This window comes from Pinus tabuliformis, chromosome 3_2, assembly GCF_031772625.1.
Source record: "Pinus tabuliformis cultivar Carrire ecotype Pingquan chromosome 3_2, CPIR1, whole genome shotgun sequence".
NCBI classification, from domain to species: Eukaryota; Viridiplantae; Streptophyta; class Pinopsida; order Pinales; family Pinaceae; genus Pinus; species Pinus tabuliformis.
The window spans coordinates 1,177,323,227-1,177,348,887 of NC_142302.1; the positions used below are offsets into that span (position 1 = coordinate 1,177,323,227).

Consider the following 25,661-nt stretch of genomic DNA (forward strand, 5'->3'; position numbering starts at 1 on the left):
CACTAGGGCATTATGATCAATGGACGTCTTCATAAGAACTTTCATCATTATGATCAATGGGCATCTTAGGGCAACATCACGGATCACAAGAATTTGCCATCACAAACAATGCCATATTGACATCAATGACAAGCTTGATCAACATAGAGAACATGGTGTTGGGTAATCTGGGGTGACGTATAGACTCTAGAATACTAAGGGTCAAAAGCCAAAAATTCTCTGGAGAGATGCCATAGAGTGGGGTACAGGGGGAGCCTCAATGCCCGTGGACCTATCACCAGATAAAGAGGAGGAAGCACTGCACTGTGGGTAATCTTCCTGTGTACAAGTATCACAACTACGATGAGCTATTTTGTGTGTGCTCCAATAATTTTATAATAATGTTCTAGCACCAAGAATTTATTTTTATACATATGATATTCCTATTTGTAAACATGTCACTGCTATATATAAACTTATAAAGGGCGTTATTACTTGTATTATAATAGAATATATACTTTTATTTACATCCACGGGAGATCCTATAGGATCTATGGGACCCAGTATTAATAGAATTTACATTTGCAGCTTTAATATCCTTTATCTCAAGGATGTTTCAACTTGCAAAAATACTCTCTTTTGGTGGTGCTATAAAACAACCTTAATATAACTACATAGAGAGTTAAACTTTTAGTTAGTGTGTTTTTTGGGTCCCCCTGCCCCCTGGCCAATCGATCTCATATTGTATTGTGACTTGTCAATACAATCGACTGACTTGGTGTTATGGCTTCATTCATTCCATGAAAAAAAATATTGGGAGCAAAGAAGGTTGAGGATTATGGAGATGATGAGAATGAAGATCCATTTGAAAATCTGCAGCCTGTAGACTCTAGAGTCTAAATAGATAAATCATATTCATAGAATGATCACTGATGAAACACTCATTTTTTTTATCGAGTCTTGAATCTTATATTATGAATCATGTCTTTTCAGTGTATCATTGATAGTTATTAGTTATGGAAGGCTATTATGAATGGAAACTCTCATTTTTCAGTCATATTTTTATGTTGTGGTTCTTAAATTTAAATTAGTCATTCTTCTATCACTATGAAAGGAAACTCTCATTTTTCAGTCATATTTTTATGTTGTGGTTCTTAAATTTAAATTAGTCATACTTCTATCGCTGCGATTGTGAGTGGTTTTGATTCTGAATCTGATTTTTCCATGTTTGTTTACGAATCATAAAATGTATTTAATATTTCATACCTGTCATTTCCCCACACTATTTAGATCCTGTTTTTTTTTTTTTTTTTTAAATTTGGCAGACTTTTATCTGTATCTGTATCGAGATCCCGAGAACTTTTCCTGTAACCAAAATAAATACTTCCGCTACACCAAATGCTGGTAACAACAGAATATAAAGAAATAAAGACCATAATACAAGTAAAAAAACAATTCAAAATATGCACATAAAGGTTGGCGGCACCTGCACACCCAAGTTGGAATGCACTTGCACTTCCTAAGAGATGTAGGGAAACATCTCCAGTGTGGTACTCAAATGAGTCGCTATACATTATTGTTCAATAATAGAATGATGATATAAAAAGATGGTAAAACGTTTTAAGACAAGAAGTTACGGAATTGAATTTGTTATGAGTCATTAATTTGAGAAAGTAACTCAGTTAACTTAGCGGTGAGCCATAAATGTCATTAACAACTCTCAACTAACCAACAACCCAGTGGGTTCTAATCACCGCTAACTTAGTCACTTGATGACCCAACTATTAAATTAAGTGGTAGTCTAATGATTATGCTTTTTTGCCTTGAAAGCGATGGAAATTCCGGTTATATTTTGAAAAAATCTCGCAGGGATTTTTGTAAATCCAAGTAAAAGTTGTCAAAACTTTATAATTTTACGTGCCCTAGAAGTTTTTGATGGCACTGAATCCATTTCTACCATCAAAAATATGATTCAAACAATGTCTTTACAAGATTTTTTGAATTTTTTTACCTGGATTCCAGCCACTTTTGGCCGTCCCAGCAATTCCTTTGACTCCGTAGACTACTCCTTAAATTAATGAACCCGTGAACAAAATAGCTCATAATTGTGTCTAGGTGCAAAACACATTATGTTTAACTATTCGTGGTTATCTTGTACTCTGTTTTTTAAGTTGGATAGAAGTACATGTTCTTTTCCCTATATGATCATCCGGATTCCCAATTCATTGTTTAATTTCCAAAATTCATTTTTTAAATAATAGGATAAGCCTTTTGAGCAAAAAGTGGCAACATAATCATTATGTGACGGTACCGTTCCTGCAGATTTCAATAGGCAATATTTTGGATTTTGTTGAAAGGTTACTCTCACATAAATGCCTATGCTTAAGCTGTAAACAGAGCGCAAATTCCTCCTAGCTTTTAGATGCCATCCTAAGAGTTTTGATATGCTCGCTTTTGTGCATAGTTTAAGGCACGCCTATAATAATTGTGTTTTTGAAGTACTGGATTCAGATAGGGAATTTTTTTCGTTTCATGAGCTAAAATTAAAGGTCATTCTAAAAGCTTCAGTCATTGACTGAAGTGCTTGTTCTTTTTTCCAGGTCCAAGTTTCTGCAAGATCTGGTGAAAACTTGCTACAGGTCGCTGAACGCTGTGGAGTGATGATTCCAGATACGGTAAATGAAAGCTTTTTTGATTGTCTACATTGCTTAGTCCTCTGTAGAATGCTATCTAATCTGGTAGATAGATTATTGTGCATTGACCAATTGTTTTTCAGTAAGTGTACAATCTTCTATCATTGTTGTCTAACACGGACACTGGCCCACGCCCGCCCAAGATAGATTATTATGCATTGACCAATTGTTTTTCAGTAAGTGTACAATCTTCTATGTTGTCTAAGACACACAACTGGCTCAGCCCCGCCCAACATCCCAACTTTGCTGAACTGCGTAAAATGAAGATAACATTATGATTTGAATGAAATGCAATGAAGTGTTTTTTACTTGTTTAAAACAGATGATACTTTTGACGTACAGTAATGGGGACTTGTTCCAAATTCTGAAGGCACAAGAAATAACTTTGATGCTGCTTGTACTGATGCTTGTTTTATGTTGCAATTTATTATGTACATGAATAGAGTCTCGAGTTTGAGGCAGAATGAAAGAAAATGGCTTTCACCATAATTTAATCAACTTGCATTATGCTCATGTGCCATTGCTGTGGCAATTGCATCTAACTGCACTGTTGCTAATACATACACAATAACAGCAATGTCAAGATGCGTACATACAAATAAGCACACTAGAGAGCAAGTATGCAAGCATAAGAAGAGATTGATAGAACGGTACATATAGGCTCATATGTAGCAGTGTTATCGGAACTAGTGGAACAGGCCAGTCTGACAGTTTTGATGCCTATTGTCGCACAAACTGTCTTGGCACTGCGACAACGCTCAGAGTAAGGGCTGTCACTCTTAATCCTTACTCACTCTGTTTAAACTCTCTCCTAGACAAGTCAAGGGGTAGTCCTTAAGGTAAATAGATGAGGATAGCTTGTGAAACACAAGCTCTAGGAGACTTTAATGATGAACAACTTGATGAATTTAAAGCAAGCCTCGGTTAACTAAGATAGATAGATTAAAATAAGACACAATTACAAGATATAAATGGCTATAGACCGGTGCCTTTAATATTTGCATTAACCATAGACTAAATAAAACAAGTTATCCAGAACAATTTTCCAATATGTGACGAATAGTGACAATCATGAATGATCAATGTAAACGCCCAAAACCGTGTCATGCAAGAGATTCTAGATTTAAAATGATTGTCGTTAGGAATTCAGATCTAGAATTTAATTAACTTTCTTTAGTATGATTTAAAACATTTATCGCACTTGACCATAGAAAAATCATGAAAATTTAATTTAATCACCAAATAACACCAAGGAAATTTTAATTTGCATTTCAATTATTCCTTAGGCAATTGCTTTAATGAAGAAATCAAAATCTTTTAATATGACGAAATTAAAATGAATCAAAAGGTTAATAAATTAAAATTTTAATGGGCCATAGGCCACATAATTTTTTTTAATGTGAAAGCAAATTCTTTTAATTTATTTCTCTTAATTCAATTCTTTAGTCATAAACATTTTTTAAAATTTTTAACTATTTTTTAGGATTTTTTAACGTTTAGGATTTTTAATTTTTAGATTTTTTTAATTTTTAGGATTTTTTATATTTTAAATGAAATCACAAAAATAATGAAAAATAAAAACAAAAATTAAATTAAAATCAAAATAAAATGAAATTTAACCAAACTAAAAAAAATAAAAAGATCAAATTTGAACTCATAACAATATGTAACAATACAAAAATAAAATAAAATAAGAAAAATAAAAGTTGAACTAACTAAACTAAATAAAAAGAAGGATACCTAACCTAACCTAATACATAACAACGAATACATCAAATGTTTTTGCTGTTGTGCGTATTGTGTGTAGGTCCGACGGCAGAAAGGTTCGAGTTGCAGCAGGGAGCTAGAGCAGTGGATGAGGATGCAGGAGGCAGCGCGCAGGGAGCTCGGGTTGCAGATCGACAAGGAAGGGAGAACACAGAGCAAATGATGCAGTAGGCAGCGGAAGATGGACTCCATGGGTATGGTTTGAGGGCTGGAGAAAAACGTGTGGAGGGCAGGCAGCGGAGGGTTAGCAGTTTAGGAATGATGAGGGTCAGGAAATGAGGGCCGAGTTATGCAGAGAATGAAGGATGCAACTGCGGAAAAGAGAGGAACGCAGCAGGATGGATGGACAGTGGGAGGCAGGGCGTATGGAAAGCAGAGAGGAATGGAGCAGCAACACGCAACGAGGTTTTAGGCCAGCGTTTTGATGGAAGATATGCGAATGGGTAGCAATGGATGTTTGCTCAACGGATTTGAGGTAGCAATGGCAAGGAATGGACGCGGAAAATGGGAGGGCTTGGCTGCGGAAGGATCTGAGCAATGGGAAGAGGGTAAAGAGCTGAATAGAGGATGCGAGCAGATTGAGGGTTTGGTGAGGGAGAAGTGAGTAATGGACTACACAAATGGAGAGGATATATGGGGAAATCACAGGCAAAGAGATATAGCAGTGAGGGCTGTAAAAAAAATTTGAAATTTGTAGAGTAAACCCTAAAACAAGGCAACAAAATCAATCTGCAAAAATGGTGGCCCAGAAGCTCTTTAAATCCACCAGAACCTCTTTAAAAATTTTCAAGAAATCTTAATTAAAATGTTAAATCCTTCTGCGCCAGATTTCTTTGAAACCCTTATAAAATTTTCCAGTTTTAAAACCTTTAAATTTAAATCCTTGGATTGGAAAAATCCGGATAGAATCCCTGCAAAATGATGTTGGTGAACCTCAGAGATCCAGATCTTACCCTCCAGGGCCTAGATTTGGACTTTACACAATTTTCTTCTTTAGATCTGTAGTTGCAAGACAACAAGAAACACCCAAACGATATATACAATGATAAAATTAAAATCCAAAAAAACTCAAGTCAGAAAACCAAAGATAATTACAGATCTATGCACAGGAATGACAGATCTATTAGATCTGAGGAATGTGAGTCTGACTCCGCTCCTGGATCTGATAGTCTAAGGCTTTCAACAACTAGATTCATCAATTTAGCACATAAAAAATTAAATTTTTAAATTTTAAATGAGGTGCTTAGCTTAAAACCCTTTGTCTTACCAGAAAAAATCTTATGATAAGCCCAGGATCAAATTAAGCTGGGCTCTTCAGAAAACACAGATCGGGTGTTGGCTGGTTCAAATGAAAACATCCTCGAACGCCTGATGATCTAAAAATCAAGACTTTCCTGCAAAACTCAATTCAACCATCAAAATAGAGCGAGAAAATGATAATAAAATTCAGATAAATATAGATACCTGCTATTACATTCAAAATTTAAATTATCTCTTAAACCCCAGCGACTGAGCAAGATACCTGTACTCAAATCATTTTTCAGAAGATATTATCAATGGCTAAAGAAATTTACACATGACAAATGATACATCTTACAATATTTCCATGAAGAGTAACACCGGCAAAAATTAACCCCAAAGTATTCCTTTATTATTCAAAAAAATAAAAATTACACGAGAGCTTTTCGCTTTAGCACACGACTCAAAGGTCGGATCAATTGACTGACAAATGACTTCCCATTTAAAGATAAATCCTCCAACGGCTAGTTCGAGTGATCCTCGTCAAAATAATATCGATCGTTGATGAGGATCAAAATTTCTTTTAATCTCATACGTTGAAATTTTAAATTCTTGAGGAAATTCGAATTTTTCAATTAAATGCATTTTAATTAATTTAAAAATTAAAATTTTGAATTAATTTCCTCAAAAATTTGACTTTGACTTAACTCCAAGGACCAAAGGCTTAATATTTAGCAAAATAATTAATTTACCTTAGTCCCTGGACCTCTTAAAATTTAATTTTTAAGGACCAAACGAAATTTTCTTTTGGAGAATTTAAATTTGCCTAGAACCTATAATTAATTAAATTTATGGCTTAGGATTTTAATTATTTTTTTGCCAGAAAATTTAATTAATTAATCTATGAGGGGATAAATTATTTTTCCAACCCTCAAGACACTTTACATCATAATTTTCATATTTTTTACATCTCAAGGGAGAAAACCCATTTGCAAAAGACCCTCATAGACTACCCATTTCTGCGACACAAATATAATCCAACAGACCAAGAAATTCGTAATAAAATAACCTAATCAAATAGTTAAGATTATTCTTAAATCACTTTTACATAGACTCGATCTATAACACTAGGACTCGCCTAAGATTCCAGTGACAAAATCCATTCTGGCTTTGGGGTAAGACTGAAGGAAAACTCTGCTGACCATCCGAGAATGGATCGGTGAGACAAAAAACCTCCTGGAATGTAGATTGTCACTAGAAAAGTAGGTTTACCTAGGCAATTACATACATGACACAGATCTGTTGAGATTATTTACATCATATACATGCAGAATGGGTTTACATTATAACATGATCTTCAGGCTGATGATGATAGTTGGATGGCACAAACACATCGATCAGGCGCTATCCCTTTTGCGAAAAAAGAGGGTGTACTGCTATGGGTCGTTGACACGTAGAGGTCAACCTCTGGCTCTATTTGGGGACACGTTGCTGCACTAGAGGAATGTGAGAATCAAGAATTTGCATCCACGCAACGCACAATATAAATAAGTAACGTCCATCCAAAATTCATTATATAACGTTAAGCACAGGAAAGATATAAACTCTTCATTTATTAACTATCCTAATAACATGAAAAACATAAATCTAACTACAAAATGAAATACTGAAATAACAGGGCATAAGCCTAGAAATACAATACAAAGAAGCCCCATGGCATTAGATGTGTTCAATATAGTGCATACTGAGCATTTGTCTGCTTTCAGGCAAATCTGTTGGCTGTTTCTCAGATGTGCCATGTCCAATCTTGCACACGGTAGGACTTTTTCCTATCCGAAAATCAAGCTGCTCGTGGCCATCAGATGGATCAAACCGCTTTCTCATTCTCTTTCTCTTGCATCTTTTCTTTGTGGCAGGCTGTATCGCTGATAATGTGGAACATTCTGCTTCAAAACTCTTAGATGAAGTATGTAAGATATGCATGACATGTGTTTTTTCATTCTGCATCTGCTCTGTCAAGAATGATGGATTAGTCTCACAGGTGTCATGAGTTATAACTTGATCTTTTATGACTGGTGGATTAACCATGTGAGCATCAACCTGATTCTTATTAATTTCCATTTTATTCAGGTCACCTTCAATTAGCCACTTTTCAATGGAACAAATGATCTCCTCATAATAAGATGGAGCTTGTTGCAACAGACCAGGAGGCTTATGGTCTATTGACGTTTCCTTTTTTCTTTCATCCTTTTGACTGATGCTGAAATTTCCGTACCTATATAGTTATGGCATCCATCTGGTTAGAGTGTTCAACCTTCATAGCACTGACTTCCTTGGCATGGTTTTCCTCCACGGCCAATAACTTATTCTGAAGACATATTTGACCAGCTTCCATATCTTTTATTACTTTGCCATTATCTTCTTTTATGGTCATCAAACAATTTTGCATAGAGCTCATTTCTCTGTCATGATTAGCTTTCATGGTTTCCATTTCCTTAGCATGCTAACTCGGCATGTCAGTCCTCATAGCCTCCATATTCTGAGCATACTTTTCTACTACGGTGGCTACATGATCGGAGTGTTTAATTTTCATGATTTCCATCTCCTCATCACGTTTTTCCAATTGAGTGTACAAAGTTCTCATATCCTTGACGTAATCAGTTTTAAATTTTTCTTGATTAAGCTCCATATTTTTTACCAGCTGTGTTTGACTGAATTGCATGTCTTTAACCAATTGCTTTAGTTCTTCTATAAGATGCTTATCATTCTCCCTTTCATTGTCGACACTGATTTGACAACTTGTTTATGCTTTTCCACTATCATGGATTCAACGTGCAATGGTACAAGTGGATGGTACATTCTGATATGGAGAATTGTCTTGAAATCTTTCATTGACAGTTGGATCCTTTACAAGATTATTTTCATCCTGTTGCATAGTACTAGAGACACAAGGCGAGCCACCTTGATCTTCATATCTATTTGTAAAAGCATTGATGATGTATTGTAAAGAAGCAAAAGAATCTTCAGGACAATTATGAAACCAATTCAAAGCATCACCCTCTAAAGAAAAGGCAAATAGATGCATCTTGACATCTTCATGTTTATATTGGGAAGAACTACAATATCTGATTATTGTATGAGTAACCTTGCATAGATGCTTTCTAACAACGGCTAAATCGCCACTTGAGAACAAAGGCAATTTATGAATGGCATCTTTCGGCATATCATGGAGAAAGTTATCAAAATGACATGGGGTAAACAAATCATCCATGATGACTTTCTTAAAGGGATAAGGAGGGACCAAATGGATGCTAGAGAGAGACCCCTGTTCAAGAAAATCAAGAGATGCACAAGAAATGAGCTTCTAGTGGAAATTCTTGTAAGAAATGAAAGAAGTGGAGTCGCCACTTGAACATGAATCTAGCTCTAGGATCCAAAAGGAAAAAACAACTGGATATAAGGGAGGGCTTCTTGTCTGAGAAATAATGGATGAATAAGTGGAGTCACCACCCAAACAAGAAACGAACCGAAATGTCCAGGTGCTAAAAGTGCAGATGAAACGATTAATGAGATGACGAAAGATAAGGCGATGAAAAGATCAAATGACACCAGGAAATGTTGTGCTGATGGGATAAGAAATGATGACAAATAGGTGATTAGAAAAATGTTGTGAGGACCAAGGATAGACGAAACTCTGTCCCCAACAACGGCGCCAAAAAATGTTGTGCCACTTGACGGGCTAATGAATGGTAGAAAAGATGAGATGATTAAAACAATGTTGAGAAAACCAAGGACAAAAAAACTCTATCCCCGACAACGACACCAAAAAATGTTGTTGTTGCCAGTTCAAATGAAAAGATGAGAAATGAGAAGAATGATGAGGAGATGTCGATGAAACGCTGAGAATAAAATATCCCTGGCAACGGCGCCAAAAAATGTTGGCGTTGCCGGCTAAAACGAATGATAAAAAGATGAAGAATGAATGTTGTAGAGCCAAGGCCCAATAAATTGGTCCCCGATAATGGCGCCAAAAAATGTCGTCGCACAAAGTGTTTAGGCACCGCGACAACGCTAAGAGTAAGGGCTGTCACTCTTAATCCTTACTCCGTTTAGACTCTCTCTTAGACAAGTCAAGGGGGGTAGTCCCTAAGGTAAATGGATGAGGATAGCCTGCGAAACACAGGCTCTAGGAGACTTTAATGATGAACAACTTGATGAACTTAAAGCAAGTCTCGGTCAATTAAGATAGATAGATTAAAATAAGGCACAATTACAAGATATAAATGACTACAGACCAGTGCCTTCAATATTTGCATTAACTATAAACTAAATAAAACAAGTTATCTAGAACAATTTTCCAATATGTGACGAATAGTGACAATCATGAATGATCAATGTAAATGCCCAAAATTGTATCATGCAAGAGATTCCAGATTTAAAATGATTTTCGTAAGGAATTCAGATCTAGAATTTAATTAACTTTCTCGAGTATGATTTAAAACATTTATCGCACCTTGACCATAGAAAAATCATGAAAATTTAATTTAATCACCAAATAACACCAAAGAAATTTTAATTTGCATTTCAATTATTCTTTAGACAATTGTTTTAATGAAGAAATCAAAATCTTTTAATATGACGAAATTAAAATGAATCAAAGGGTTAATAAATTAAAATTTTAATGGGCCATAGGCCACATAATTTTTTTTAATGTGAAAGCAAATCCCTTTAATTTATCTCTTTTAATTCAATTCCTTAGTCATAAACATTTTTTTAAATTTTTTAAGGATTTTTTAATGTTTTGGTTTTTTAATTTTTAGGATTTTTTATATTTTAAATGAAATCACAAAAATAATGAAAAGTGAAGACATAAATTAAATTAAAATCAAAATGAAATGAAATCTAACCAAACTAAAAAAAATAAAAAGATCAAATTTGAACTCATAACAATATGTAACAATACAAAAATAAAATAAAATAAGAAAAATAAAAGTCGAACTAACTGAACTAAATAAAAAAAAATACCTAACCTAACCTAATACATAACAACGAATACATCAAATGTTTTTGCTGTTGTGCGTATTGTGTGCAAGTCCGACGGTGAAAAGGTTTGAGCTACAACAGGGAGCTAGAGCAGCGGATGAGGACACAAGAGGAAGCACGCAGGGAGCTCGGGTTGCAGATCGACGTGGAAGGAAGAACATAGAGAAGAGGATGCGGTAGGCAGCGAAAGATGGAATCCGTGGGTATGGTTTGAGGGTTGGAGTAGAACGCGTGGAGGGCAAGCAACAGAGGGTTAGCAGTTTAGGAATGATGAGGGTCAGGAAATGAGGGCTGAGTTATGCAGAGAATGAAGGATGCGGTTGTGGTAGGGAGAGGAACGCAGGAGGATGGACGGACAGTGGGAGGCAGGGCGTATGGAAAGTCGAGAGGAATGGAGCAGCAACATGCAACGAGGGTTTAGGCCAACGTTTTGATGGAAGATATGCAGATGGATAGCAATGGAGGTCTGCTCAAAGGATTTGAGGTAGCGGTGGCAAGGAATGGACACGAAAAATGGGAGGGTTTCGCTGCGGAAGGATCTGAGCAATGGGAAGAGGGTAAAGAGCTGAATGGAGGATGCAAGCAAATTGAGGGTTTGGTGAGGGAGAAGCGAGTAATGGACTGTGCAAATGGAGAGATTATATGGGGAAATCGCAGGCATATAGATATGGCAGTGAGGGTTGTAAAAAAAATTCAAAATTTGCAGAGTAAACCCTAAAACTCGGCAACAAAATCAATCTACAAAAATGGTGGCCCAGAACCTCGTTAAATCCACCAGAACCTCTTTAAAAAATTTCCAAAAATTTTAATTAAAGTGTTAAATCCTTCTACTCCAGATTTCTTTGAAACCCTTATAAAATTTTCTAGTTTTAAAACCTTTAAATTTAAATCTTTGGAATGGAAAAATCTGGATAGGATCCATGCAAAATGATGTTGGTGAACCCTAGAGATCCAGATATTACCCTCCAGGGCCTAGATCTGGACTCTACACAGTTTTTTCTTCAGATCTATGGTTGCAAGACAACAAGAAACACCCAAACAATATATACAATGATAAAACTAAAACCCAGAAAAACCAAAGTCAGAAAACCAAAAATAATTACAGATCAATGCACATGAATGGTAGATCTATCAGATCTGAGGAGTGTGAGTCCGATTCCGCTCCCAGATTTGATAGTCTAAGGCTCTCAACAGTGAGATTCATCAATTTAGCACATAAAAAATTAAATTTTTAAATTTTAAATGCAGTGCTTAGCTCAAAATCCTTCATGCATCACCAGAAAAAATCTTATGATAAGCCTGAGATCAAATTAATTTGGGCTCTTCAGAAAACATGGATCGAGAGTTGGCTGGTTCAACTGAAAACTTCCCCAAACGCTTGATGATCTAAAAATCAAGACTTTCCTGCAAAACTCAATTCAACCATCAAAATAGAACGAGAAAATGATAATAAAATTCAGATAAATAGAGATACCTGCTATTACATTCAAAATTTAAATTATCATTTAAACCCCAACGACTGAGCAAGATACTTGTACTCAAATCACTCTTCAGAAGCTATTATCAATTGCTAAAGAAATTTACACATGAAAAATGATACATCTTACAGTATTTCCATGAACAGTAATATCGACGAAAATTTACCCCAAAGTCGTCTTTTATTATTCAAAAAAAAAATTACACGAGAGCTTTCCGCTTTAGCACACGACTCAAAGGTCGGATCAATTCACTGACAAATGACTTCCTATTTAAAGATAAATCCTCCAACGGCTAGTTCAAGTGATCCTCGTCAAATCCTCGTCAAAGCAATCTCGACCGTTGATGAGGATTAATTTTTTTTTAATCTCATCTGTCGAAGTTTTAAATTGTTGAGGAAATTCAAATTTTTCAATTAAATGCATTTTAATTAATCATTAAATTTTTGAATTAATTTCCTCAAAAATTTGACATTGACTTAACCCTAGGGACCTCTTAAAATTTAATTTTTAAGGACCAACGAATTTTGCCTTCGGAGAATTTAAATTTACCTAGGACTTAGAATTAATTAAATTTCTGGCTTAGGATTTTAATTAATTTTTGGCCAGAAAATTTAATTAATTAACCTATGAGGGGATAAATTATTTTTCCAACCCTCAAGACACTTTACATCATAATTTTCATATTTTTTACATCTCAAGGGGGAAAACCCATTTGCAAAAGACCCTCACAAACCACCTATTTCTGCGACAAAAATATAATCACTTTTACATAGACTCGATCTATAACATTAGGACTCGCCTAAGATTCTAGTGACAAAATCCATTCTGGCTTTGGGGTAAGACTGAAGGAAAACTTTGCTGACCATCCGAGAATGGATCGATTAGACAAGAAACCTCATGGAATGTAGATCGTCACCAGAAAAGTAGGTTTACCTAGGCAATTACATACATGACACAGATCTGCTGAGATTATTTACATCATATACATGCAGAATGGGTTTACATTATAACATGATCCTCAGGCTGATGATGATAGCTGGATGGCACGAACACAACGATTAGGCGCTATTCCTTTTGCAAAAAAAGGGGGTGTACTGCTATGGGTCGTTGACACGTAGTGGTCAACAATGCCTAAACTGGTCAGACCAATGGCACAGAACTTGAAAAGGTTGGTTCGTTGCCGAACCAACCGGTTCTATATAATGTAACCAAGGGCCCTCCAAATGCAAATTAAAAAAGAAGAAAATAATAATTTATGAGTGGGGCAGCCTAATATTCAACCCTATGGCCCTACAAATGCTATCTAATTAATGATAATGTTAAATTCTTAAAGGAAAAGGATTCTCATCCTTTTACTTAAATTTTTAACGTCACAATTATTTGTTTCAGGATTTTTGAGAGTGGTTCTTGATGCACTCGTTTTTCCAACATTTCAAGGAAGTAGGATCTGGAAGCTTGAAGGAATTTTTTCAAAGTTCAGAATCATCAATCAACGATTCTTTTGTCATTGCAATGTTACTTGGGAGCGGGAGCGGGAGCGACCATTTTCAGAAGCTCCCGGTTTGGGAGCGAATCCCGGAGCGATTTTTTAAAAATATATATATTTTTTATATTTTTTAATTTTTGATACATATATGTCAACAAAAACATGTAGAATGATGAATTAGATATAAAAAACATAAAAAAGCATAGATTGAACCATATAACAACAATCATCTAGAAGTTATAATCTTCATCAACCACGTCCGCAAGTTAGTAACATAGTAACATACAACATATTGAGTCTCATGATTCATCACTCTTAAAGTTTCAAGCTTTCAAAATTCAATATATAACATTTATCATCATTGATCACCAAAGTTGTACTTGTAAGCTAAGTGTAACCATTACAACAAATAATATCTAACATGAAATGAAATGTTATAAAATGAAATGAAATGAAACAACTTTCAACTTTCATGAAGCATCATATTCATAATTCATTGCTAATGAGTTATAATTGCCAACTTCAAACTTAAATTGTCATATATTGTTTAAAAAAATATCATAATAAATATGAAAGAGTCAATAGTTATAAAAGCTACTAGAAACTAGAAAAGAGAAGTAAATCTATTATCTATTTCTTATGCTTGGGCCTCTTGCCACCACGAGAAATGTCTAATTTTTTAGTCTTGTTGCAAAATCAGGATCTTTGTCATTAATATCACCCTCCAAGCATTAATATCCAGAGGTATCTTTGTCATTACCTTTGTATCTGTATAGGGATCTTTGTCATTAATATCACCCTCTAAGCATTAACATAAGATAGAAAAAGCATAGCATGTCAAGTCAAGATTTTGTTTGAGTGATGCGTACATTTTTAGAAGGGTCATGATAGAGGAGTTCGACAACCAATGTCACTAACATCAAGGTACATAGAGGGATTGGTACTCTTGATTAAATATGAGTTCCATACCCTAATACATGACAAAATTCAATGGAAACATTGCAATCCCCCAATCCTGAAATCCTGAAAAACTGATAAGTCTGCTGGATTTTGAATGAAATCTAAAATTCTACTTTCTCCATATGAAATCCAATGAGGACGAAACCACTCTCAAACATCCTGAGTCATTTCATGGTAATGTTAAAAATTTAAGTAAAAGGATGAAAATGAAAATTAAAGAAAATGTCACTTTTACTTTAAGAATTTAACATTACCATGAATAGCATATCAATACTAGGGCCTAGACTTGATCATTAAGTTGCCCCACTCAAAAACTATTTGTTTCTTTAAAAAAAAATTGCATTTCGAACATTACTACAAAAAAAAAAATGCAAAAAAGGCAAAACGCTCCCGAAAACGCAGGGAGCGAAATTTTTTTTAGGGAGCGCGCTCCCGACCCGCTCCCGAGTCGCTCCCGCCCGGAACGCGGATCGGGAGCGGGAGCGAGGGGGGGGGCGGGCGCTCCCCCGCAACACTGTGTCATTGTAAACCCATTCTGCAAGTTTGTAATGTAAATGATGTTAGTAAGACCATGTATTTATGTAACAACCTAGGTAAGCCTATTATTTTGGCGACGAATTTCATCCTAGGAGGTTTTTTGTGTCACTGATTATTTGTGTTTCTAAACACAGATGATCGGTAAAGTTTTTCCCTCTAACCTCACCCCAAAGCTAGGGTGGAATTTATCGTCAGTCTTGGGTGAGTCACATTGTTTTAATCGAGTCTATTGTAAAAATGATTTGGGAATAATTTAAGCTAATTGGCTAAATTATTTTATTACAAATCACTTGGTCTATTAGATCATATTGTTTCGCAGAATTGGATATGTTTTATTTGGGTCTATAACGAATGGATATTTCCCTTTTGAGGGTTGAATTTGTAAAATATTATGTAAAAAAATATTTTAATGCATGGTTCTTCATACTTAGACATCATGGCTAAAATATTTGAGAGTGGAAAAATAATTAATCACCTCATGAGTCGATTAATTATTTTTTCTGGCAAAAATAAAATTAAATCTTAAGCTAAAAAATTAAAATGTTAGAGAAATTAAATTCTCCAAATGGAAAACTTCGTGGGTCTAAAATAAGTCAAATTTTGGAGGTCCTTCACCAAGGAAATATTGGAAATTTCAAGAAAATTTGTACCCTTGGACCTTGGTGGTTAAGTCAAAGTCATTTTTTTTTTTAAGAAATTAGCTCAAAATAATTATTTTTGAGTTAATAAAAAATGGTTTTAATGAGAAATTCGAAAATTTCTCAAAAATAAATATTTTCGATGATAAAGATTAAAAGTTGATCAAAGATTTATCAACGGTTGAGATTATTTTGATGAGGATCAAGCCAATTAGCTGTTATTTTCCACTTGGAGGAATTTATATATAAATAGAAAATATTATGAATGGGGTTATAATGAATGGAAAGAGGGGCAATATATGTGGAAGAGGGAGCGGGACCACGCAACCAAAATCAGGGTTTCCCATGAAATACCATCTCTAAAGCCAAATGGTTAGCAAAAGAGATCCCACAGAACTAGAATCCAAGGTTAATATCCAAAAGGGGTTTAGGGGACGAGAGCACAGACCTAGCCCATTCTTTCCACTGAATCCCCCCATTAATCCATGCCCAGAAGTGTCCATGATAAACAAACTACAATACTCAATCACCAAATGACAAGGCATACCTTTAGGTTCAGGAGGCCCACCTTCAAACATATGTTCATTACAGATGGGTGAGGGCCCACATGGCTGGCTCAGGTGGCGGAGAAATGGTACAATGAGCTAGTTGATCGCTGCCCGCTGAGGATCATCTTGGAGAATTTTTTTCTCCTAGGGATATCACCCACAAAATGGTGGGTAACAGGGCCCTTGAAGAGGCTTAGTGGAGTCCAAAGTGTGCCATGGTGAGAGAATAGGCTCCAAAGATAGTGACCAAGGAGGTGGCCCCTTGATATCCAAGCAAATCAACTGTGGTGTCCCGAAGTGGTGTGGGGGCATAATGACGTCCTCATGGGTCTCCAAGTGGATCGATGATGTTGAGAAATCTAGGGGCAACTAGATTAGGTGATTTCTCTTCTTGATAATTGCTTGTAATGTATTTTTACTTAACTTGATCATCTTCGTCTTTCACTTGATTATTATTAGTATTCTCTTCATCAAACAACTACCAAACCATAAAGAACACTGAGACAAAGGACACAAGATATAGGCGATCAACCAAGGCCAAAACCTCTCCAAATGAGGAAAACTCGCAAGAATGCAAGAATTTGGGTGATTGGATAAACAATGCAAAGGTTTCGATCCCTGTATCAAAACTATTAAAGATACCATCTCAGAGGTTAAAGTTGTTGAAGGCCATTGAAGTGTCTCAAAGGGAAGTTAGTGCAAAAATGCCTAGGGATGTACTAGAAGATGCTCCAATGGTACTACAAAATATGGATAGTGTTGTTGCATAGAATGTCTAGGCACCGCGACAACGACTTAGATCAGGGGTTGTCACACTGATCCCCAATCTCTTCGTTTGAGTTGTCCTCCAATAGCAGACTAAGGGGGGTAGACCCTATGGAAATGGAATGGGGAAAGATTAGTTGGGCACCAACCAATCTAGGAGACACAGTTAAACAACCAATACTTATTTAAATTGCGCAAGATTTTAAGGATTTAAATTGATTTGAGGAAAGTTATACCTGTGCCTTGTGGAGTCAATTGTCTTGCGAACGGAATAAAGTCCAAGTAAAGGGTGAGAAACTACCGTTGAATGATTCAACTATCTTATATGCAAATGCGAAACTTAAAACTATGTGAAATGCAGGGACATGGCTAATTTTAGTTAAATATTTGTTCTAAGATTGATCTCTTAATGTTTTTATTGACCAAGCTTATGCTTGAAAGTAAAATTTTAATATGCAAGAACTAGCTTAGTATGCAAATGCAAGGTGAAATGATGTAATCGTGAAAGAAAAGGGCCTAAAGTTAATTCTGAAACATGTCTTGAGTGTTTTTTAACTTAAGGCTCAAAAAAATGATCTTAATGTGAAAGCAAATTCTCATACCAACAATGTAAAATGTAAAATCTGCACAAGTAATTACTGAAATGTATAATAGGAAACCAATATAAAATGTTGGAAAATAAAACACTTTAAATTCAGAAATCCATTTGCATGAATTACTTAATCAAAGATCATTAGATGAATAAGTAAAACTAGATTAGTTCTACTTGCATGAGGATGTAAAAACAAATGTACTTCAGAAATTAAACTAACTGCTTAAAACTCAGATTACATCAATAAAATATCAGTTTAGTAATCTGCTATTAAAACAAATGTCAATGCCAGGAATATATTTTAAACCAGGGGTCCTATTACCATGCAATATTCAGTTTTTTTCTATGTATAACAACAAAAACTTCACATGACAAACTAATAACTAACAATTTAGAAATTTTTTTAGTTTTACTATCTCTAATTTAGTGATACATTTGATCTTAAAACTCATAAATAAATTGCTGAAAAAGCAATGAAATAAAATTAAGAAATTTAGTATGCAAAAGTTTTTGGAAATAGTTATATTTTTGAAATGCACTGCAGTAAAAGATGTAAATTAAATTTGCTGCTAAACTTCAGCGAATTGAGAATCTATGCCAGTGTTAGCCTTGTTTTCAATTAGATAAATGGAATGAAGAAAGCTTTAGAGGATGTGCACCAGTCAACCCTTAGGGGCTTGAAGACACTTGGAGACAAGCTGCCCAAGTCATTGAAGATATTCAACTGAGAAAAAATTTTGAAATTTTTTTTGCTAAAAAAATTGATAATTTTTTTTGGGAATATTTAGGAAAAATTTAGTGACAAAATTATGGTGATAGGGAGTGAAATAAGAGAGGCTTGGGGGTGAGAAGAGACAACAAAAAGAAGGAGGTCGAGAGGGAAATGAGGGGGGCTGAGATGGAGGCTGGAGATGGCCAGCGTAGGGCGTCAAGGCCCTAAAAAAATTCCCCACGATTTTCTTGAGATTTCTCTTCAACCTGCAAACAAAATGGAAATGCCCTCTGGGGCCTAGATCTGTCTCCAGAATCCACAAAAATTGTCTACAATCTTCAGGTCTGTCCTTGCACAAACAAAATATAGCAAACCCCAAAACATATATATACAAAAATATGAAATACCCAAAAGCCCAATGAATTAAAAAATTTGATATTTGCAAATCTACAATATATTCTATAGTTCTAACATATCTGCAAATCAAATCCCCCTATTAGCTAGATCTAAAAATTTTTGCACAAATTTATAAATAAACTCATGAAAATAGAGAAGAAGATGACTACTAATAGTCATAACAGAGATAACAGAGGTTCTGAGGAAGACCACAACAGAAGAAAAGTGAAGAAGGAGGATGCCAAGGTAAATGGCAAGAGAATGAGTCAAGAGGAGCGTGACAAGGAGATTGCAGAGTTAAAAGAACAACTCAATGTACTAAGGATGATACTAGAGGAAAACCAAAGACAAGGTTGGGTCTTGAGGAAAAAGGCAGTGAAGTGGTCTAAGTTGCAGAGAAGGTTGCAACAGAGGCAAGTGAAGTGGCTGGTGGAAGAACTCAGAGAAGTTGAGTTGAAAATGGAAGTTTCCATTTGTGAAGCAGAACAGGGTGAAGTTCTGGTTAAAGATGAAGACTGGAGATCTGTGGAAGATCTTATGAATTATTGTGAGAATTCAAGACAACAAGGAGATATGATGACTGAAGCATCAAGTGAGACCACAAGGTCTTATGTTTTTAAAACTGATAATTTGTGTATGATTGCAGGTATTGCAGGAGAAAAGCAACTTTGTAAAGATGTCTTCAGAATGGATGAAGATCTTGAAGTAAAAGGTGACAAAGAAAATTTCTTAGAAGAGGAAGAATTTGACTGGTTACAACAAAAAGAGTCGATGGATGAGTTACTTAATGAGAGAAGACAGTCATTTAAAGCTATCATAGAGATGCAAGATCGGGATCTTATTCTGATGAAGAATGAAGGAATATTGTCTCAGAGAGGTAATCTAAGGAATTTGATTAATGTTATTGATGAAGAACAAATGTAGGAGAATATTAATGCAGATGATGGGACAAGGATAGTTGTTGAAGAAGGTTTACAGAGAGACAGCAAGGCAAAGTGTATTGAAGAAGAAGGGGAGGCAGATTTGTCTCAAGACAAAGAAAAGACAATCACAAAATTGAAGAAAGAAGAAGTCTATGCAAAAGATTTAGCAAAGGGAGAAAGGACATCTGATGATTTGTCAATAACAAAGGAAGATATGGAAAATTGTGTGAAATTTCTAAATTCTACTCCAATTGAAATTATTGAGTTATATGGAAAATTAGACTTTCAAAGAAGGAATTTGGAAAAGCAGAGGATGTATACCCAGGATAAATTGCTGAAAAAAGAAGACAAAGAAATTGTCGTGAAAGACAATCATAAAGAAAAGAGAATGGTAATAAAAGTTCAGCAAATTGACATTACAGAAGTAGGAGTTCATTATTGTGAACCAGAGCAGGGAAATATCATTGAAACAGATGATATGAAGGAGATTTTAAATCAACATACTGATGTGTTGACAAAGGAATTGGAGAAAAACTCAGAGCGACATACTGAAATGTTGCCAGAGAAGGAAAAGGTAATGAGGCCTTATATTTTAAATTCTGATATTTGTTTTATGATTACAGGATTTGATGAAAATGAGACAGACATGTTTCAAGTTGAAGAATTAGTTTTATAACTGAAGAAGACTGGAAGTTGCCAGGTCAGACATGCTGACGAGGAAAAAGAAAAGCATGAAGATATCGTGCTTGAAGAAGTTAAACTAATTGTCAGAATCAATCAAGGAAGTGAATGACAATTACTGACAGTTGTCAAAGAAGAGGAAGGAAAGTATGCTGGAATTGATGAACAACATAGTAATGTATTTGAGAGGAATCAAGTACAAGGGGAATTGGATGTCAATTTACTATTTGAAAGTAAATTTACAGATATTGAATAGAGGTTGTTTGGAAAATCACAAGAGGGTAAGGATGAAAGGGCGGTAGTAAGAATCCAACAACTTCAAAGAGAAGACAGTAAAAAACAGTTTGAAGATGAGTGGAGAGAGTACAACAACAAATGGCAAAGTATTATTAGTCAGAAGATGAAGATAAATTGGACATAGAGATTGAAATAATAATAAGATTGATGATGAAGGTGCCTCAGAAGAAAGAAACAATAAGAAGGCTAAGCAACAACAAGAGAAAGACAACATCAGACTGTGAAAGCATAGCTAGTGGGGCAAAGCAACATAAAGTGTGGAAACCTGGAGAACATCAACAAACAATAGCAACAACCAAAGACAAATTACAGAACAAAGTATGGGATCCAAGAAGACAAAGGTCAGAAGCACATGATCAGGAGACCATGATTATTTTAACCTTGGGAGTCTGATGCAAGAGCATTCAGCTCAACAATTTCATTATATTCTAGTTAACTTAGGGGGTCTTGTGTTTTCAAGGAAGTTGAATTCTTATGTATGTAATTATTAATGTTTTGAGCTAAGTCACCTGACACGGGGATTCGGGACACGTAGGATTTGAGATTCGTGGTGTCAGATTCGGACACGCTGACCCCCCGGAATAGGACACGTTAGGATTCGTTATATATATATTAAAAATTAGATATTTCTTACACAAATTTTAATTAATGATACAAATTTATTGATTTCAAACATAGATCTTCATCTATAGCTATTAGCATGCATAGTACATACAAAATTCAAATAAATGTCAGTGGTACTGGTCACATAAATGATAAATCTATTAAAAATTTAAATCATGATTCATAATTCATAACTGAAAGACAACTTACAACTACAAGATAGTAAGATAAACACACTGACAACTGTAGTTTTCTCATTAAGTCATCAAATCAAAATGTGTTACATAGGTAGTGTTGGTGCAATGCCAATGGCAAATAGAAATAGAAAATATAAAACAACTACAGGTATACAAGCTTCAAGGCATCAATCAGCATCATAATCAGCATCACTGTCCCCATCATCATGGTCCCCACTGCTCTCCTCTGCATCCTCCTCCTCCCCTGTATCCATAGTCGCCTCTGCATCTGCTGGTATGGAGGTTGACCCCTCTAAGTCATCAAATCTAACAGGCTCTAGCACTGGATCATTGAGATCCATGTTGGCCAATGCCAACTCAACAGTGGTGTCCAGACCCATATCATCAGGAAAGACATCCCACATCTTTGTCTTTCCCCTCAACCACTCTTCCCTCTGCCTGTAAATAAGACGATGGTTGGTGTGCACATACACCATTGTCTCTGCCTTGGACTGCTCAAGCCTGCTCTTCTTCACATTATGCAAATTCCCATATGTGCTCCAATTCCTCTCGCAACAAGAGGATGAAGTCACCAGAGAGAGGAGCCTCATGGCTAACTGCTGAAGAGGAGGGCTTGTTGCCCCATGATTTGCCCACCAAGAATAGGGCTTCTTAGCCCCCCTGTCTCTACTCACATCATAACCTCCAAATCGACCACTGCCAGTGGAAAACTCTGCAAAGGCATCCTCCACCTCAGCAAGCAATGCACTATCCTAATAAATCCGTCTGAATGCCTCTTTCCTCCCCTGTGAGATTTCACCATCCATGTGAGGAGGGAATCTGCGGGAAGGTCCACCATTCAGCCACTCATGGCTGTAGTATTTGGGGTTCAATGAGTGAGACAAACAATGTAAAGGTGTACAATTCTTGTCCCATCTGCTGACAAGAATATCATGTATGGTATCGCAGAAGGCCTCTGTTGATGTCTCATACTCGGGGCACTCACTCTGTAGAATAATGCTCCTCACAGACTCAATCATGGAATCCCATCCCTCATAAATCTCTCCTAGGATGGGTTTGTCTGTATATCTGTAACTCGAAGCAAAGAAATGATAGGGTCCATGATCCGAATAATTAGATCTACTATCTCCCACCAAGCATCATCTAGCACTGTGTCCTTCACTCTTTTAGAGGCTGCCTGATCTGTCTTTCTCCAAAAAGACCAAAACTCAGAAATAACCATGGACCCAAGAGCGGTCTTGACCTCCCTCAACCTCTTCAATGCCAACAATATATTTTAAACTAGGGGTCCTATTGCCATGCAATATTCAGATTTTTTTCTATGTATAACAACAAAAACTTAACATAACAAACTAATAACTGACAATTCAGAAGATTTCTGAGTTTAACTATCTCTAATCTAGTGATGCATTTGATCTTAAAACTTAGAAATAAATTGCTGAAAAAGCTGTGAAATAATATTCAAAAATTTAGCATGCAAAAGTTTTTGGAAATAATTCTATTTCTGAAATGCACTGCAGTAAAAGATGTAAATTAAATTCGTTGCTAAACTTCAGCTAATTGAGAATCTATTTCAGTATTTGCCTTGCTTTCAATAATATAAATGAAATGTGGAAATTTTTAGAGAATGTGCACCAGTCAGCCCTTAGGGGCTTGAAGACACTTGGAGACAAGCTGCCCAAGTCAATGAAGATCTTCAACTCAATTTTTTTTTTTTTTGGAAATTTTTTGTTAAAAATTTGTTAAATTTTTTTTTGGGAATTTTTAGGAAAAATTTGGTGACAAAATTATGGTGATAGGGAGTGAGAAGAGGCTTGGGGGGTGAGAAGAGGTAGTGAAAAGGAGGCTGAGAGGGAAACGAGGGAGGCCGAGAAAGGGAGAGGGAGGCTAAGAATGGAGGGGAGGCCAAGATGGAGGCTAGAGATGGCCAGCACAAGGCCTCAGGGCCCTAAAAAATTTGCCCATGATCTTCTTGAGATTTCTTTTCAATCTGCAAACAAAATGGAGATGCCCTCCGGGGCCTCGATGTATCTCCAGAATCCACAAAAATTGTCTGCAATTTTCAGATTTGTCCCTGCACAAACAAAAGATAACAAACCCCAAAATATGTATATCCAAAAAATGAAATACCCAAAATCCCAATAAATTAAAAAATTTGATATTCACGAATCTACAATATATTCTACAGATCTAGCAGATCTACAAATCAAAGCCCTCTATTAGCTAGATCTAAACAATTTTTCACAAATTTATATATAAATTGGAAATTTTAAAGAGGCACAAGTCCAAGAAAAACCCTGCAAGTAAAATATTTTGTAAAATGACTTCAAAAATTAAAAACAATGGGCTCCTTAGATTTTGTAATTTGAGAGTCAGTTAGTCCAACTGAGGAATTACCAAAACACCAAGAACCTAAATGATAACTTTTACACACTTAGATTTGATTGTTAGATTAATAGAGATTCAAAATGATCATAAAATCATCAAGAAATAGAGATACCTGCTATTTATATCAAATCAAAATGATATTTTAAATACTTAGAAATCTGTGCAAGATACTTGTGCACAAATCAATCCTCAAAGGCTATTAGCCAGCGAATACGAATGAAAGAAGCAGAGTATTAAGAGAAATATTACCACATAAATTTGAAAGAGGAACACCACGGTCTGAAACCCCAAAGTCTTTGTGTTTTATTAACTAAAAAAAAGTTATAAGAGCTTTCTTAGAGAAAGTACATGAATGAGAAAATCCAATCCAAATAATGGAGAGAGGCCTCTCATTTATAGAAAAATTCTCCAAAGTCTAGTTGGCTTGATCCTCGTCAAAGCAATCTCAACCATTGATGAAGATCAAATGATCTTTTAATCATTGCTGTTGAAATAAAGTTACTTTTTGAGGAAATTTGAATTTCACTTTTAATTAAATCAAAAATCATTATTTTGAGTTAATTGCCTCAAAAAATTGACTTTGACTTAACTACTATGGCCCAAGGGTCCAAAATATCTTGAAATTCTCAATATTCCCTTGGGTGAGGACCTCCTAAAATTAAAAACTTTAAAGCCCATGAATTTTAAATGTTGGAAAATAAATATTTCTTATGACCTAAATTAATTAAATTTTTGGCTTTAGCATTTTAGTTTATTTTAGCTATAAAATTTAATTAATTGACTCATGAGGGGATTATTAATTTTTCCAAGCCGCTAATACTTTAGCATTAAAGCTCAAATATTATTTACTTGAAACATTACATTTCTAGCCCATGAAGGGGGAACACCTGTTTGTTATAGACGCTCAATAATCACCCACTTCTGTGACACACAATATGACCTAGTAGACTAAGTGACTTGTAATAAAATAATCTGTTAAAATTGGCAACCATGGCAAAACTTCATGTGGGTCATCTTATTCATGGCTAATAATATTTTTATTAGATTCCTCTCGTCGAGAGGTGTAGGATTGATATAAAGATCATCCAATTCCGATAAGTATTCATGGAGATATGAATTTATTTTGATTATGGAATTATTATCAAGCCGACCTACAACTCATGTAGGCTCAGAAGCCCAACAGTCGCATCTATTCACTCACCAACGTTGTGTATAAATATAAGAGGACTTTTCCTCATTTGGACTCACTCATCTCATCACATCTCTCTCTCTCTACTGCGCAGATATGAGTCTCTTCTCTACTGTGCTGAAATGGGTCTCTCTCTCACACACATTTGAAGCCGGAAAATGTTGAAACTGAAGCTGCAACTGCAGAAGTAAAGATTGACTTGCGTGGCCTAGAAGATCTCCTCTTTGGAACTTTGCTGTAGGTTCATCTGAACCTCCTTTGAAAGCCGCAACTTTTGGTGGTGGAATGAAGTCAATCCGACGAACGGCTTGCAAGATATCGACTGCCCTAGTTTGAAGCCGGAAACTGCTGAAACTGAAGCTGCAACTGCAGAACTAAAGATTGACTTGCGTGGTCTAGAAGATCTCTTTGGAACTTCGTTGTAGGTTCATCTGAACCTCCTTTGAAAGCCGCAACTTTTGGTGGTGGAATGAAGTCAATCCGACGAACGGTTTGCAAGATATCGACTGCCCTAGTTTGAAGCCGGAAACTGCTGAAACTGAAGCTGCAA

At 35.6% G+C, this 25,661-nt stretch overlaps 1 protein-coding gene across 3 annotated transcripts in view; it reads left to right on the forward strand.

Moving 5' to 3' along the window:
• Positions 1 to 25,661, forward strand: part of LOC149184925 (uncharacterized) — a 275,322-nt gene that overhangs the window by 151,064 nt on the left and 98,597 nt on the right. For 2 of the 3 annotated variants that reach the window (XM_089419014.1, XM_089419013.1), the window contains exon 4: positions 2,580 to 2,654. The exons of the other annotated variant lie outside the window; for it this stretch is intronic. In XM_089419014.1, coding sequence (XP_089275140.1) covers positions 2,580 to 2,654 — 75 coding nt within the window. The remainder of the gene's footprint in view (positions 1 to 2,579; positions 2,655 to 25,661) is intronic. 3 annotated transcript variants of the gene reach the window in all.